At 33.9% G+C, this 18,659-nt stretch overlaps 1 protein-coding gene across 1 annotated transcript in view; it reads right to left on the bottom strand.

Annotated features, from left to right (window-relative positions):
* Positions 1 to 18,659, bottom strand: part of slc25a13 (solute carrier family 25 member 13) — a 56,572-nt gene that overhangs the window by 31,988 nt on the left and 5,925 nt on the right. The window contains exons 4-7 of the mRNA XM_073821351.1: positions 16,518 to 16,633; positions 9,621 to 9,760; positions 7,037 to 7,183; positions 5,904 to 6,042 (exon numbers count right to left, since the gene is read on the bottom strand). Of these exons, the coding sequence (XP_073677452.1) occupies positions 5,904 to 6,042; positions 7,037 to 7,183; positions 9,621 to 9,760; positions 16,518 to 16,633 (542 nt within the window). The remainder of the gene's footprint in view (positions 1 to 5,903; positions 6,043 to 7,036; positions 7,184 to 9,620; positions 9,761 to 16,517; positions 16,634 to 18,659) is intronic.

An 18,659-nucleotide genomic window follows, 5' to 3' on the forward strand; every position in this document is an offset into this window, starting at 1 on the left:
GAGCATAGTCAAAGGATAATTCAAGAAATTAAATGATGAAAAATGCAACTAGAATTGCCTGTGACAGACTGTTACAGTGTCGTTTGTAACTGGTAGTGAGCTGTTTCTCCAGGGTATATACAGGAATCATGGAGTTAAATTTAAGACCTTTCCATACATTTTAAGACCTCATCGCCACTTCAAGTTTTAACTGGTTACATAGGCAACACTTACATTTACTGTATATTGATTGTAAGATAGCATAACTGAACAGTCTTAGTTTGTGATAACTCCTTATAAATGCAACATAATTTAGAAGGGTGGGAATGAAGCACAAGATAATTAATTGTGTGACTAACCCAATGTAAAGTTAATTAGAAAGACAAACCTGAAACAAAAAATTAGTCCAATAAACAAAACAATTGACGAAACGTAGTGAAGACGGAAAATAAAGCTCTCTGAGGTAGCGGGACAATGAGTTCACAAAGTATATTCAAAAGACGTATTTGTAACATCAACTTTTATAACTGTCTGCAAACCACAGCTCTTTTGTGGAACAAAACCTGACAAACACCTGACTGGTCAGTTTAACTGTCATTACAGAGTGCTTGATTTGATGCACCAGAGCAAATCCTTCAAAGACAGAGTGTTAGTTCTGCACCTGATCAAGTCTTGCTCAAAAGTTCCTAAGCTCATTGACAAATATTATACATTGTGTCCTAACCACATGTGACGCGACAAGATTCCAGCGACAAGCAATTCAGCGGTCCACACCAGAAGTGAGCCACGTGACACCATAGCCATTCAGAAGCACAGAATTTCACTGCACTCATAACGAAATTGACACGTTTATAATCTAATTCATAAATGTGAAACCCTTTAAAACATTGTTAAAACTAAATATTGAGTGACTGATACCATCTTTGTCAAGAAAAACACTTGTTGGTTTGCAGTTTTAACATATGTTTGCTTAGATTTATTTTCAAGAAACTATCTGTTGTTGTTTTCAGTAGGACAGTAGGACACGGTGTTATATCAGAAGATGTAATCGCAAATTCGAAATTGTGAGTAAATGTTGCTGTCATGACAGATCTATTTCAGATCAAGCCATTAACAAAATTATCTGCCTGGATATTATTGCTGGCGGGCCAGTTTTGGCCGCCTGTTGCTGACCACTGGCCTATATAGTGCACTGCGTCACCAGACAGAAAATACTAATTCTGTGAACAAATGATCGATTTCAGCTGCAGCTTTAGCATCTATTTATAGTGTAGGGGGTGGAACACTTTGGATTTTAGAGAGCATTTGATTGGACTGAACAACTGATGACAAGCTGAAGTGCAGGGTGATGTTATCAAAATCGTTGATCCATATTGGCGGAAAAAGGAGACTAAGTTTTGAATGGTTGTATCTTGTAAATGTGAATTCTGTCATTGTTTTGAAAGCTTACAAATAACCTTAAGGCTAACACCAAAAAGATTCCAGTGACAAGCAATTTGAGTGTTCACACCAGATACGACGTAACAGCGGTAGAATCAATCAAACACAGTAGAATCAATCAAATATCACAGCCAATCAAAAGAGTGCATGGGCAGGCTCTTTTTGGAAAATGTATATGTTTATAATCCAATTCATATTTTAAGATTACTAAACATTCATACTGAGTGACTGATACCATTTTTGTTATGAAATATGCTTGTTGGTTCCCACTGAGTTTGCAGTTTTAAGGCACATATTTGGTATTTTTCATTTTCTAGACCTGTTATTCAAACTCACATTAGACACATTTAACTTTGAATAAATCGCATAATCATTACTTGAGATTGTCACTGTCATATAGTTTGTATGTTCCAGCCACTGTGTTGTGAAAAATGAAAACCATTCCTAAATAGAAATTTTGCATGTCGCCATCGTGGCTAGTTAGGACAAAAACTAACATGGACAAGATACAGTACCTTTTATCGCATGTTGTGGCGTTGCATCGTGTGTAGTTAGGACATGGTGTAACACATTCATACTACAAGCCAAAAATCTTACATTTTGATTTTATGAGGATTTAAAAAAATGTTGAAATAAGTTGTTAATGCTCACTTAAGTAAGTTTTACATTTTATATATTTTAAAGTGTAATTTATTTAGAAATCATTAAAATATGCTGAGAGTCTTTGATGAATAGAAAGTTCACAAGTACACTGTTTATTAAAAATAGATGTTTAACAATATATATTTAATTTCTTATTTAATTTAATATATAATTTCTTTAATAATATATATATATATATATATATATATATATATATATATATATATATATATAAAAATCTTACTGATCCTAAATTTTTCAACTGTAGCATATTAAGCCACTTTTAAGCCACGGTTTTAAATATATAGCTAAATACCTAAATAAAATAAAATATTAAATCCTAAGTGGCATCTGGAAACAAATGCAAGTCAGCAAAAACAAAAAAATCTTTTTTATTTTTAAGCCATTTTTGTAATTTTTTTTTTATCCAGCTGGTAGCAAGGTCATTTTCAGAGGATGAATGAAATAAGAGAGAGGATTCGCTAAGTCCTACTCACTTAGAAGGGCAGAACACTTGAAGTAAACACTCCTGAAGAGTGCAGGACAGTACAGTCACATACAGCCTATATGTGTCAGCCACTATATTTTGAATTAAAATGTTACAGGGGAAAAAAAAATATGAGGAAAAAAAACATTTATAACTGTTACAATTATTCTTTCACATCAAACATTGCCTGTTTGTGTATTTACATCAATTTAATTTCAATTTCTGTGGTGTTTGTTCAAAATAAACTCGGAAAATAAACATTTTAATAATAATTTACACAACAGTCCATAGGTGCACAATACATTTTCTCAAAATGCAAGAATGTCACTAAGAACATGATTACAAACAGTAAAATTATTTTCTCTAAGTGGCCATGTGCCACTAACAACCTCTTCATGGAGAAATTCAGTTACTCACTTTAAATTAAAATGACCCTATAAGTACAACGCCTTTGCGTCATCTTTCATTATAATAAAAGCTACTTGATTTGAAGTTTTGTTCATATAGTATTACAATGTCCAAACTCATTTAATTGAGGCCGTATTGCTCGCTGTTCTATTAATAAACTATGTGCTTTACATTAACGCATCCCTTCCTGATTATGTAGTACATAATTCATTCAAATATCTAGTAAATCATGGAGTCTGTGCTTGTATTGGATATCATATTGGTTGTGTAGGTTAAGTGCAGAGTGGTAATGAGCATAATGAACACAGGCCAGTTAACAGTGGGATTCCCACTGCACTGGTATAAAGTGACTAGCCTGAAAAAGGCAGCAAGTGTTCTTACACAGAGCCCTATTGAATCAGGGTCAGCTCAGCTTTCCCCGGCCTTAAACACGCTGTGAAGTGTGAAGAACGCTCCAATCAAAGATCACGCAGGGCATCTGTCTCTTCAGCTCCCTCCAAAAACAAACACCGGCTACTGATAAGTGTGAGGAACAGGCCGCCAAGAGCATTCGACCTGCCAAAAATCATATTTGATTCTACAAAAACTCGTAAATGGACTTAAGTATCAGAGCGGAAAAGTAACTCTAACGGAAGCGATGAAATAAGCGTGATGAAGTCCTGCTTTAGAGTGGCCAGAAAAGCAGTAAGATGATCCACATTAAATATTTTTATATATTTGTAAGTTCTTTTTTTTATTTGCTGCCTTTGTGCGGTGTGATGTGTTCGCGATTTTCCCCAGGTGGCAAACGATGGCTGTTGCAATGACGAAACTATGCTTCGGCGTACCGCTCAAAACATACGGAACCAATCAGCTGTGGGTCAACAAGAGAAGTACACATGGAAATTCGCACGCACAGGTCCCAGCGGAGCCCGATGGCGGCCTACAGCCTCTGTGGGAACAGCAGCGGTAAATGTAGCCTCCCCACCCCTGGCCCCGGTCTCCACAGGGCTGATAGCATCGCAGGCTGGGTGTGTGCAGCAAGAGTATGTGTCCAAGACGCAGAGCTCCATTGCAGCCAGACTATGAGGGCTGTTTCACAGGTCAGCAGTTGGCCAGGGAGACACAGATCCTGGGTTTTTTAAGGTTCTGGGGGCTTTGTTTTAAAAGCCCACCTTGACAGGTTTTTTCAAAGTTATTAATGAGCTAAAAATGACTTATCACAACAGTAATATTACACTTGTATAAATAATTAAAATTAATATAATAATTCAAAGAGTTTAAATGAGTAAAGAATTCAGCAATTTAACATGTTTTAATTGTATACCTTTACAAAAAATACAACATATGTAAGAAATATGTAAAAATTAAACAGTTTACAGCAAGATGTACTGTATTATTTAACACACATATATATAAACAGACATATATATATATATATATATATATATATATATACACACACACACACATTTATTAGTGCTGTCAAACAATTAATTGTGATTAATCGCATCCAAAATAAAAGTTGTTTACATAATATATGTGTATACTGTGTGTAGGAGCATTAAACTTGTTGTTATTTTTCTTATTGCTTAATCACTGTCACGAGGGTTCACTGGTGATCACTTCCGTTTTCTATATCTTATGTGGCGATTCATTTGTTTGTAGGATTGGCGAGTAGTGGGGCCAACTTTCTGTTGACCGTATTGCTTATTGTTTTGGTATTTTTTTTTTATCTGTTTGTCTTCGTGTGTTTCATTTAAAATAAATCAATGCAAGCAAAACTTAGCAAAGATACTCTTTAATACGGACAGCAGACGAGTCACGGAGGATCCCACTATCTTGCCTGTATGTGGCGATTGGACGCCGCTTCACTGTGTATATTTGTTATGTATATATAAATACGCACAAATACAGTATATATTTAGAAAATATTTACATGCATTTACATGTATATACTTATAGTCATATAATTTATATTTTATATAAATATTTTAGTATATAAACAAAACATATTTTTCTTAAATATATACATGCCTGTGTGCGTATTTATATATACATAATAAATATACTCAGTACACACACACTTATATTATAAAAAAAACATTTAATTTTGGATGCGAATAATCACAATTAATCGCAAGTAATCGTTTGACAGCACTAAAATGTATACATTATTATATATATATATATATATATATTTATATATATATATATATATATATATTATTTAGTAAAAATAATTTTAAAAATTAAGAATTAAATTGAAAATAATAATTAGAAGAGTTTGAATGTGTAAAAAATGTAGCAATTTAACATTTCTCCTTTTATTCCTTTTAAAAAGTGCATATATATATATATATGCATCTTGCTCAATTTTACACACACACACACACACATACATATATATATATATATATATATATATATATATATATATATATATATATAAGAATAAGAATAAAAAGCCTTTTTAACGACATATGTAAGAACTGTGTAAAATTGAAAAAAAAACAATTGTAGTAAAAAAACTGTTTTGAAAATTTTTTGAAAAATTTAAAGATTTGTGTAGGATGTACTGTAATATTTAAATAGTTCAATTACATATTTATCCACATTAAATAACAGACATTATATAAATATGAATAAGGATTTTAAAAAGTGCACAACATATGTAAGACATAATTGTTTAAAAGATTAATAAGAATTTGACGAGTAACAAAAATTTTAAATAAGTCGTATATTTAAATACTATAATTATATATATGGGTGTGTATTAAATTACACATATTATATAATACAAATAATTACATTGCTTCAACAAGCACATACACATGAAAAGAAAACCAGTAATGCATTGCATTATGGGTACATTCTTGTGTTTTTGGGGCACATAAAGTCAGTCTAATCAGGGGAGGCAGGACAAAGTCAAAACAAAACATGATTAAAAAAAAAAACCACTACTAACCTTTAGTAACTTCCACATCTTTGCGGTTGCCTGCCAGGGTGGTGTAGATCTTTCTAATGAGCTCCATGTTGTTTAGCAGAGAGTTGAAGCCATTAAAGTAGGAAAAGCTGACCTGATGTGACGTACTGCCACCGGCCGCCTGCAAAATTGTCAGACGCACACACAGACATTTGAACGAAGACATACTTTTATGAAGGACAGAGGTGATAAATAGCTGAGAATTCTACGGAGTGCCAAACATTAATCAAGCTACAGTGCGGCGACATCTTTAGCACTTCCACCCCACAGAGCGCTAAATAAATACATGTGTTTCACAGAGAGGCACACTGGTAATTTCAGAGGGATTCAAGCTCGAGGGCCATTTTTAATTAAGCTGTTTTATGAGAAGAGGGACATATAAAGTGGAAAACTAACATGAGGTAAATCTTTAAATAGCATCTGACAGAACGCTTGGTGTTAAAACTGCCTTTGCTATTTTGATAGCAACACAGAGGAAATAATTTCATGTATGCTGCAATATTAAGCGTTTTTGGAATGCACTTGATGGTTTCAGAGACTAGATGAAGTATAGTTTGACTGAAACAGAGCTTGTGAAGTATTCTTCAGGCCTGGGAGAGAAAAGCATCTAGTGTCTCTCACTAGATGGCGCTGTGTGCTTTGCAGAAATGGTGGTGTCCACCTGAAGCCACAAAAATCAGACCTGCTCTGAAGTTTCCTTAACCAAGATGTCATTTGTAAAATCCCTGCATAAACCTGCCCACAAAAAGTATAAACCTTTATGTAGATGGGATAAAATGTTTACACCTCCTGTCTTGTTTTGCAAGGCATCTAAATTAGAGGATTGAGTGTATAGACTGGGTCTGATGAGCGTATTGTCTTTAATTTATTTCTAATGGCCTCGAAATTGTGTGTTTACAAACATCTCCTAGAATCTCAAGGTTTATGAGGCACAAACCGTGGAGAAAATGACAGACTCCAGCGAGTGTGTATAAAACAGATTGCTTACACACATACACCTAGCAAATAAATATCTCCCAGTGGTTTACGTGAAACAAAAGTCTATCACAAAACTGTCATACAGTACAACCGCTGGCTGAAATAGCGAAAACATAAATACAAATAAACAAACTCACTGCAACTAGGCATTCCTCCACAAATGATGTGAGCATGTGGGGTCTGATGGTCACCATGATGTCCCTGAAGTCCAGAGCGGTGATGGTGCCTGTCTTGGCCTTGTCTCTTTGTATAAAAGCCTGTCTGGCATGTTCAAGCTGCATCTCCTGCAACACAATACATGTCAATCAGTCTGTGCTTGCTGGTAGATTACAGAATGCTGAATTGGAGTCATTTGTACTGCACAAACAAACAAAAAAAAAGAGATAAATTACATGCATATGATTTTATGCATTTTACACATGTACAGCTGGCCTTTATTATGGAGAAATGCAAATGTAAATCATTTCTTTGAATGGTAAAAGCAGCTCCAGATGATGTATAAATATTAAAAACATAATAAATATAATGATTAAATAAACTCCGTGCATCAATCTAAATCAAAATATTTAAAAATGTTTAATCTAAACCAGAAAGATTTACAAGTATCAATTATAATACAATTTATTTTACTTAATCATAAATGAAAATTTATTTACAACAGACAATAAAAAAAAAACATTTTAAATGCAAGAAAAAAATGTTGAAAACATTTTTATTTATAAAAGTATTTCGCTCATGATGTTTCAATGAAATAGCTATTTTATGTTTGTTATTATTTTCAATTAATTAATTTGCTTTGAAACATCTGCTAGAAAGACGTTTGGAGAAGAAACTCTAATTTTGTCGATTGCGCAACTCATCTGAAACGGCTGCTGTATCACATCAGGAGATGAGAATGACTTTCTTACACATCTCGGGCTTTTAAAGAGAGTTGTTTTTCTTTCTCCTCGCATAATTGAGCTACCGCTCCAAAATACTAGAAATATAGGTCTGCTGTGCGAATGGACGCATGTTCGTATAGAAGAATCGTCTGCTCAAAAAACACTATTAGAGAAAATGTCAAAGCTGTGAATGTCAGACTCCACGCTAACCTATTTCTGATATTATAGAAATGTCACTGTCCTCATAAAAAATACAGAAATAATACGGTTACAGATTGTTGCTGATAATTTCACTATTATTAACCTATTTTTCACATCAGTATATTTATTTGAATATTTGCAAATCACATTAAAGCAAATGCTGGAAAGACAAAGAAGCTGACTTTACGTCTTGTGTTGTATGTGCTCTTGTGCCTTTCAGAAACACACAAACAATGTTTTAAACAAGGAGGAAATGCCAGTAGCAGTGTATATAAATAAAACAAGGCCAGAGGTAGAGCAAAATATTATCTGGCTAGAGATTTTTCCTGTCTTGCATTGTGCTGCTCCAGCAAAAAGCATGTGGAATTGCATAATAATTGTGGATCTGAACCTTACAGTTTACAGTTAGTCTCTTAAAACCTTAAATTACTGCAACTGTGAGTGTTTCAAAAGCATGCTTTTTATTTAGGGAGGAGAAGGACTGAACCTCCAAAGCCAATATTGAAACCACCATGGCATTTATTGTGCCTTTAATTGTCTTTGGATTCATATAAAAACATTTGATGAGCCACCTCTGTTTGGGTCAATTATTTCAATTCAAGCGCTGGCATTAAAACCGCATTTAAACGGTGAAACAGCCGGTTAAAAATGTCTGCGAAGTCTTAAAGATCTCATCATCAATGTTCAGGTTAAAGAAATTGCAGGATGTAGGACCTCTGGCTATGAGAGTTATACCGTTTCTGACAGCAGAGCCAGATTTCCGACATGTCACATTTGTAGGTGGTCATATTGTGTTGGAAAGCATCCATTCATAAAGGAAAGGAAAATAATTCGGAGAATTTGTGGACTTTTTTTCTCATACGTGAAGCTGCTGGTTTATTTGTGCTGTAGTGATATTGTATCAGTTGTGTAGCGGATAAAATCAAACAGTTAACACTGAGCGGATTTTCAAATCACTCCAAACGAGCATAAAAAAAGTTGCCAATTCAAAGAAAATGAAATAAATGAAACAGGAAATGTGTTTTTTCATCGTTTTCAAGTTCCAAAAACAAAATTAATCCTGTCTTGGCCACAAACACAATATCGGCGTGTTTCTCGCAGTTTCCCAAAAACCCATCTGGTCCAAGTTAAGTTTAATATAAAAAGCTCATTCAGATATAGTGAGCGTAGATGCAAACTTGGCACAGCCGACCCCTCACACCCCCTCTGCCCACTCTCAGGTCTAGACGTTATATTGGAAAATGTCTTGCACACCGCAAATACAAAAGGAATACTGCTATTCTTCTCGTAGGACAAAACCTTTACCTGTTTAAGGGGAATCACTAGACTGCGCTGAGGTTACGTCACCTAATGAGAAACAAATGCTGGCATAGGAATATAACTCCAGTGTTTCATTAATGACTAACTAGGTCAATATGCCTCGTTGTGCTGAGGGAAACGGTGCCCAGAACTGTGTGTCAATCTAGGCGAGACCAGGCACAAAATATACCAAACAAGACATTACATCGATCTGAGCTCTGCGGCGGGGAAGGAAAGTATGTGACGGGGATAGTATGAAAGTGAACGTGTTTGGGCGTACGTGGCGGGAAAGGTGGGGTGCAAGTGGAACACAGAGAAATTAGACAGCAGTCATACCCACCAGCAGAAACTGAGTGAACTCCCCGTAGTTAAGGTGTTTCTTCCTGTCGGCGCCAAAGTGAAGCTGAACAAATTCCGAGTTCCAGTTAAAGGGGATATGCTGGTGAATAGTGGTCTGACCGAAAACTTGCTTCACATCCTCTGAAATCAGAGATAAGCCTGACGTCAGAAATGTCATTGTTGAGGATTGAGTTACAAGCTACGCAATGTTAGATTTTAATGATAGTACTGCCAAAACAAGGCTCTAAAAGTAAACCTTGTTTGAAATACAAGGCACCAAATAGTTTTTTCCCATTTAAACCTTAAAATACACATTAGCATTACCATTTTGAAAAAATAAAACAAGTAATATGTAAATGTATTATATAAAATGAAGAAGAAATATTTAAGATTTATAGGTCTACACTACCAGTCAAAAGTTTTTGAACAGTAAGATTTTGTAATGTTTTTAAAGAAAACTCTTCTGCTCATCAAGCCTGCATTTATTTGAGTCAAAATACAGCAAATGCGGTAATATTGTGAAATATCTTTCCTATTTAAAATAACTGCTTTCTATTTGAATACATTTTAAAATTGAATTTATTCCTGTGATCAAAGATACATTTTCTGCATCATGATCCTTCAGAGATCATACTAATATGCTAGGATATTTAGGATTCTTTGATGAATAGAAAGATCCAAAGAACCCTGTCATTGCAAGTCATATTATAAAGAGTTATTTTTTAAGGGTTTAGAAAATGTAGAAAATGTATTTAGCAAAAATGCTTGATAGGTGATGATAAAGACATTTATAATGTTACAAAAGATTTCTACTTTTGATAAATGCTGTTCTTCTAAACTTTCTATTTATCAAGGAAACCTGAAAAAAAAATACTCAGCCGTTTTCAACATAATAATAAATGTTTTTTTTTCAGCAGAAAATCAGAATATTAGAACGATTTCTGAAGGATCATGTGATTAGAATCGAATTGAAATCACAGAAATAAATTACATTTTAAATGTATTCAAATAGAAATCAGTTATTTTAAATAGTAAAAATATAAAAAAAATTTGGATGCTTGGTGAGCAGAAGAGACTTTTTTAAAAACATTAAAAGTCTTACTGTTTAAATACTTTTGACGACTAGTCTATAAACAGAAAATTAGATGTTATTGTTATTGGATCATCTCAAATCATGTTTGAGAACACGATCAACAGATTTTATACAACCCAGTGGCATTCATTAAATAAAAAAAATTTAATAAATTTTTTGACATTCATTTCTTTTTTATTCAACGGTGCACTCATATGCTTATTATATAATTAATAATAGAGCTCATTCATTAAATCAGAAAATAAAAAAGGCTAAACAGAAGCGGCAAATATGTCTTTGCGATGAAGATGACAATAAAAACAAAGAAAAATAGGGTTGGAGGTTTTGCCGGGAAGCATTTCTCATGGAGCGCTGCAGTTCCAACAGGTTTTTCCCATTTATGGCAAATTATATACAGTAAGCAGTCATTTTGCAGATGCTTTTTATATTGCATTACAACAGAGTTCCACTGTGGAGCTACCTCAGACCTTTATTTTATCAGTGTTTATGAACCTGTCAACACTTCTCTGTCCTTCTTTCTTTATATCGCTTTGGAGTCGCATGGTAGCCTGCAAGTTTATTACCTCTAATTCACCTAATTGAAGTTGAAGGGGGGAGAAAAAAAAAACTAGTCATTCATTAATTAAAACCTAAATTTTCCAAACCCTTAAAAAATAACCCTTCATAATATGACTTGCAATGACAGGGTTTATTAAATGGTGAAAAAAGACTGTTTAATGTAACAGCAAGAGACCTTTAATGCTTTTAATGGCATTAAGAGGGTTATAAACGGGAGTCTCCTGTTCGCTTTAACACAGAGCGGCATTTCATTTTCCTACCCTCTGTAGCGCATCACAATAAAGTGATTTTGACATGACCATAATCTTAGTCAGAAGTTATTTGCTATTTATGTTGACGTGATTGCTGCAGTAGAAAAACAGGTGTATGAGACAAATACTGCCTATACGTTCTCATTACAGCTCAACCCAGATGTACTACTGACGACATGAACAACAAGAGACCTTTGAACAGCACAGAAACATCACTTCTAAATAACCATGTCGTTTCAATACGAAATATACATATATTATGTGCATGTATTATCTGATCTTATTCCCTATTAACTAAAACAGGTTGATGAAAGTCTCTCTCTCTCTCTGCCTAGGCACTTTGGGTAGTGAAATGAGCTGATCTGACAGGTCTCACCTACAAAAGGCAAATTAGACTATTTAAGTCAATTAGGGAAATTTAACGCATGAGATACACACATGCATTCTTCCTGTGCCAAGTTCTTTTGCAACATGAGTATAACTGCAAAAGCAACTTCTCATATTATTGGTGCATTAATATCCTTTGTTCTAAGTCTCGTCTGGAATCAGATAACCCCAATGAATGTAAAGCAGAAGATTATACTGATGTCCACTAGGGACTGTTTGAAATCGATCTGCATTTTAAAGATTTCTGGCAGTGGATGAATAAACCTGATTAAGAGATTTACTTTTACTGATCCTGTAGTACCCTGCTAAATGACAGGAATCTGTCGGACTAAGCAAGCATTCAGATTTGACTACTTAACATTAGCCCTTTGTTTTGAGTCTGGTGACTGAATATAAGGTGCTTTGGAATTATACTTAATAACTTCACAGATTTAGACATTCAGCTGATATAATTACAGTTTAGGCCAAAACAAAAAAAACAACAAACAAAACAAAATAGCAAAACAAAAGCAAAGCAAACAAAAAACATACAGCAAAATGATTAAAAAAAGACAAAATAAAAAACAACACAAAAGAAAACAAAACAAAGCTAAACAAAAACTGAACAAAAGAAAACTAAAAAAAAAAAGGCAACCAAACTTAAGGCGTTTTGGAATTATACTTGATAACTTCATTGATTCAGACATTTAGCTGTTATAATTACAATTTAGAACAAAAAAAAACACAATAGCAAAACAGAAGCGAAGCAAAAAAACAAAGAAAAACTAAAAAAAGACAAAGTAAAACAAACAAATCAAAACAAAACAAAAACAAAAAATCAAAGCATAGCACAGCAAAACAAACAAAACAAAATAGCAAAACAAAATCAAAGCAAACAAAAAATAAAGCAAAACTAAACAAAAAAAACTAATCAAAGTATAGTACAGCAAAACATATCAAAGCATAGTACAGCAAAACAAAAGCAAAGCAAACAAAAAACAAACCAAAACTAAAAAAGACAAAGCAAAGCAAAACAAACAAAACAAAGCAAAACAATACAAAAACTAGAGGTCGACCGATATTGGTTTTTACCGATACCGATAGCTAGGTTGGACCACACTGGCCGATACCGATTAATTAACTGATAGTTTTTGAAAATAGATACTGAACAGCAACTAAAATACTGCTCTGCTAGTTTTAAAAAAGTAATTAACCATACTTTGTATATTAATAAAAATATTAATTTTAATTATATATTGATCATTAAAGTTATTTCATAGTTCATTAATGTTAACAAAATAACACCCTAACAAGGAACAACACTTCTATTCTACAGCTTTCATCAATCTTAGTTGATGTTACAAATGGGCTCATTGTAAAGTGTTATTTCATATTAACAGTAGGGGTGGGAATCTTTACATTTTAACAATATGTAAAATTGCGGTTTCTATGCTTTTTGTTTATATTTGGAATCTCTGTATGTTAGTACTGCCTTATTAAAATTAAGATTCAATTTAATTAGGATTTTCAATAACAACTAAATATAACCATGCATCACATTCTCAGTTTTCAATATTACTGCACATGGCTACATTTTCATATACATTTTATATAATTTATTTTGAGCAAAATTTACTTTATTTTTTTTATTATATAAGCAGGCTACTTTTAAACCAATTACTTATTTAAAATAAGTGTTCTTTAAGTATCCAAAAGTTAACAGACAATAGTTATTTTTTCCTTTCGTTTGATTATTACTGATGAGATCATTGACAGTGGCTGCTTTAACAGGCTGCATTCAAACGAATGCACAGATCTATTTCGATATATCAGATGCCCTGCTCTGAAAACATAACTAACTGTGTGTACATCCGTTTCGTATAAAAGTATTCGAAATGGCAAGTGCATTTAACCGCATCTGCAATCGAGCTTTTTAGGACGAACAAACACAAATTGCAAGTGAAAGTCTGTCAGTGCGCGAGTTTTGTGCATCTAATATACTGCATTACAAACGGCAGAAATGAAGGCACATGTAAAGTAAAAAACTGCGGGTGGAAGCACACACTGTCAAGCAATGCACACGAGTCTCACAGTGCAAATTCTGTGCAATGAAGCCAGCCGCTTTTCAGGCGCTCACGCGTGCCATATGCGGGGAAAAACACAAGCTCCTTGAAGAGAGGGTTGCGATGCATTGGATGCAAACCGGGCAAAAGTGCACCGCTGCGTTGCGCGGACAACTCGCAGGTATCTCTCTCACACACACAGGATGCATCGTGTAGTTCAAGCAGAAATCTAAAACAGTTTATTTAATCACCAAAGGGGCAAATGTTTACTTCAAGAATGATCAAAAAAGCGGCAAAGATTAGTTTAAACAACAGATCAAACGGAAAGAGAAAGTACGATCTATATTGTTGTAGCCATTTAAGAAAATGTGTTATCTGTTTTACATTTATGTTTAAATATTATTTGTTTGTGTTTTGTTTCAGTTTAATCTGTTAATTACGAAAGAAGTGTGTGTAATTTGTAAATGTCATAAAGGACGTGGTATGAATTGGACGGCAATACGCCGGGAGAATTGGAGAGGGTCAGACACAATTGTTGACCACTTCCACCTTTTTATTTGTGGAAAATCCCTTTTTAAACGAATTTCGTTTTGTATAATTTTTATCTTAATTTTGAATACATATTTTTGTTGATCAGTTATTAAAATCAAGTAAGAACAAGGAAAATTGCATTGTGAAATAAAGTGCGTAACAAGATGCAAACCTACCATGCTTCCGCGGCCTGAAGAAAAGGCTAAAACATAAATTATAGCTCTATATGAAGCATACAGACTTTATTAGAGCTACAGAAATACGAATTTATCACTTAAATGCCCAATCTTCCAGCAGGGTCAAGCCTTTATAAACATTAACAACAATTTGGGACAGATATGTAGTAATGTAAAACTGTGAATGGCGCGCTGTGGCGCAGCAGGATTCTGTAGGCTGAATGAACATGGTTTGCTTTCTCACATCAAGTCTTTAAATCTGCAATTTTGCTGGCTACGAATATGACCAACTGGATATAAATCAATGCAAATATATGGTAACAATCCTGACCTTTAACATTGGTGTCTGACTTAACCTCTCATGACAGCGGAGCGGAGCGTGAGCCGCTTCAGCAAAGAATGCAATCCGGAAAAACTATCGGCATGGATTTTTGCCGATAACCGATAGTTCAGCCAATCAACTATCGGTGCCGATTAATCGGCAAAACCGATACATCGGTCGACCTCTAACAAAAACAAACAAAAAAATCAAATCAAAGCAAAACAAATCAAATCAAATCAAATTAAAACACAACAAAAAAACAAGGCAAAACAATACAAAAAAAAAAGACAAAGCAAAACAAACAAATCAAAAAAAAAAAAGCAAAGCAAAACAATACAACAACAAAACAAACAAAAAAAATATATAACCAAAGCACTAAACTAAACTAAACTAAACAAAAAAGACAAAACAAACAAATCAAAACAGAACAGAACAGAACAAAAAAAAGCATTTTGTTTTGCTTTGTTTTTTTTCTGTTTTTGTTTTGCTGTGCTTTGGTTTGGTTTTTATTGTATTATTTTGCTTTGTTTTGTTTGTTTTGCTTTGCTTTGTTGCAAACAAACAAAATAGCCAAAAAAGCAAAGCAAACAAGAAAACAAAGCAAAACTAAACAAAAAAAGGCAAAGCAAAACAAACAAAACAATACAAAAACAAACAAAAAAAATCAAATCAAAGCAAAGCAAAACAAACAAATCAAATCAAATCAAATCAAAACACAACAAAAAAACAAGGCAAAACAATACAACAAAAAAAAAAAAGACAAAGCAAAACAAACAAATCAAAACAACAACAAACAAAAAAAACAATTGTATTTATTGTATTATTTTGCTTTGTTTTGTTTGTTTTGCTTTGCTTTGTTGCAAACAAACAAAATAGCAAAAAAAGCAAAGCAAACAAGAAAACAAAGCAAAACTAAACAAAAAAGGCAAAGCAAAACAAACAAAACAAAGTAATACGATAAAAACCAAAGCACAGCAAAACAAAAACAGAAAAAAACTAAGCAAAACAAAACATAAAAACAAAAAACAAAGCAAAGCAAAACAAAAACAACAAAACAAACAAAATAGTAAAAAAAGCAAAGCAAACCAGAAAACAAAGCAAAATTAAACAAAAAAAGACAAAGCAAAGCAAAACAAAACAAAGCAAAATAATACAATAAAAACAAACCAAAGCACAGCAAAACAAAAACAAAAACAACAAAACAGGCTTATTCTTACAAAAAAGTTAAGTGCCTAGCAAAGCTTTGAGTGACTTAGCCTTTATATATTATGGCAGATGTAGATTAATAAAAAAAACTTAAATGTTCAAAAAACATTTACATTTACTATTAAGTAGCTTTTTGCCAAGTAATATATTTAATTCTCGTAACTGTAGCCTGGTTGACGTGGCCAAACACCACAGCTACTAGGCCCATTAATACAGAATGCATGCGATCACAGGTGGACTTTCATGAACATTTTACAACAGCTTCAAAGGCAGTTCATCTCATTAGAATTTGGAGCTGGAATTCTGTTTTATGAAGAGTGTTGTCCACTTACCAAAAGTGGCAACTCCGTTTCCAGTTTTGTCAAAGAGCTGGAAGGCAACCATGAAGAGAGCATCCGGAGCGCACAGCACCGACTCAAAAGCCAGAAACTCCTGGAAGGAGATCAACCTGATGGAGACAAACAGACTTACAGCCTACATATTGTGGACACTTCACTCCACCAGCCTGGCATTACATTATTGAATGATGAGAGGGTATCACTCACTGATTACTGCTTCTCGTCGCCAAACAAAAAAAGGTAGCACATATTTTCATTGTGAACACTTGACACTTGAGTGATTTGTTCAACTGTAATTATCAGCCTAAAATTATGATGTACAAAACATCTAAACACACAGTCCAGCTTCGATTCTAGGCCCAGAGATTAAGTGAATGACAAAACAATTTGACATAACAGGCTATTCAATGATCCCAATCTTGATTGAAGTGCTTCCAATTTGACTGTCAAATGTCATTACCTTACTGAAAATGGGACCAGTTCATATAAGGCTCCCAGGATGGGAACTCAGTAAATAATGTGATTACAAGAGAAACAACAAGTCATGCTGCAGTACAGTAAGGAAATGCTCAGGAATTAATAGTGTACTCACACACTACTAGTCAAAAGGAGACACAGTGTTTTATATGGTCTTAATCTAGCAAAAAATGAATATATAAATTAAAATATGGAGTTAAAAATATATAAATATTGTAAAATATATTTATAAAATAATGATATAAATGCAATTGAAAATGCACCTACATATAAATTTCAATTTTCTTTTTTAATGCACAATAGTTTGCTATTGATTAGGTGTGCCAAAACTTTTGACTGGTAGCACACATTTTCAAAAAGCATTCTTATATTTCCACTATTATTAAATATATCAATTTTAAGATTAGTTCCTATACATGTGCTCACTTTACAGAGAGGATAAATGGGTGCTATTGTTCAAAAAATCATCATGTAAACCGGCAGAAAGATTAAAAAAATTGATATCAATAAACGGGAACAGCGCTACTTCTGCAAATGATTAAAAGTTTGAATCATAATGGAGAGCATGACATTTGCCGAACATCAGAAACACATAAACATGCACACAAATGCACACATACACCCGTATCTACCTCATCAAATAAGCAATTTCAGCATTCATAGGAAACCCTGGGGACCATGCAATCTAGTCTTTATTTAAGCGCAGTTCAAAGTTGCCTCAACTCCATTATGAATTTCACAAATGGATACAGCAATTACTCGAGGTCACTGCTAACGAGCAGTCCCAATGCATGCATCTCTAATTTATTTCAATTTCCAGGGAGCAATGATTACATTTTCGTGGCCACTCTAATTAATTTTGTTACTGATGAAATTCAAAGGAACTGAGAATTTGCGTGCTTCCAGCATGCCAAATCAGCCACATTGTGGAGTCAAGAGTAATTGTTTTATTAACTAAGCTGACAGTAGGAGAACAGGAGCCTGCTGTTTCAGAGTGGGTGGAGAGCTACAAAGGCGATCCGCTGGGCCCAGGCGTCGATGATTAAAAACAAAATGCGATGAGAAATGATACAGATGCTGCTGCTTTTAGAAACAGAAAAGTCTACCAAAACTCCGCAAGTGATTCAAATGCAGCTTTGGAAAGAAAACCATCGACTTCTAAACACCAGATGGTATTGCTTTCATTTCAGATCAGCTTGATGGTCACTGTAATTGATTTTGGGAGCGTATCTGCATTAAATACTCTTCTCCTATCAACATACACAAAAATGAGCTGTGCATGTAGTTTCCTCAGCGCCATGCCAGACGTGAGGCTTATGATGGTTGATTAGCAGTTCCTTGACTACTAGAGAACAATTACGCTGGTACACAAACACACTAAGATGCCGTAGCCATGAAAAACAAACTAAACCGAAGCTCGAGTAATAAGGCCGGTGCAAAACATCTTCCAACCATCAACTAAAATGGCACAGAACCAGAAGTGTAACATGGGGAATCAAAAACTTTTCTCAAATATGATACTGAAATGGTTTAGTAATATGGGCAGTTAATGTGGAACTTTGTTTTTCTAAACAGACAAAAACTGGAAAACCTTTTTAAATACACTAGGATTCACAGTTTGGGGTCAGTAGTCAGTAGTTTTTTTTTAAAGAAATTAAT

The sequence above is a fragment of the Garra rufa genome, chromosome 17, assembly GCF_049309525.1.
Source record: "Garra rufa chromosome 17, GarRuf1.0, whole genome shotgun sequence".
Lineage (NCBI taxonomy): Eukaryota > Metazoa > Chordata > Actinopteri > Cypriniformes > Cyprinidae > Garra > Garra rufa.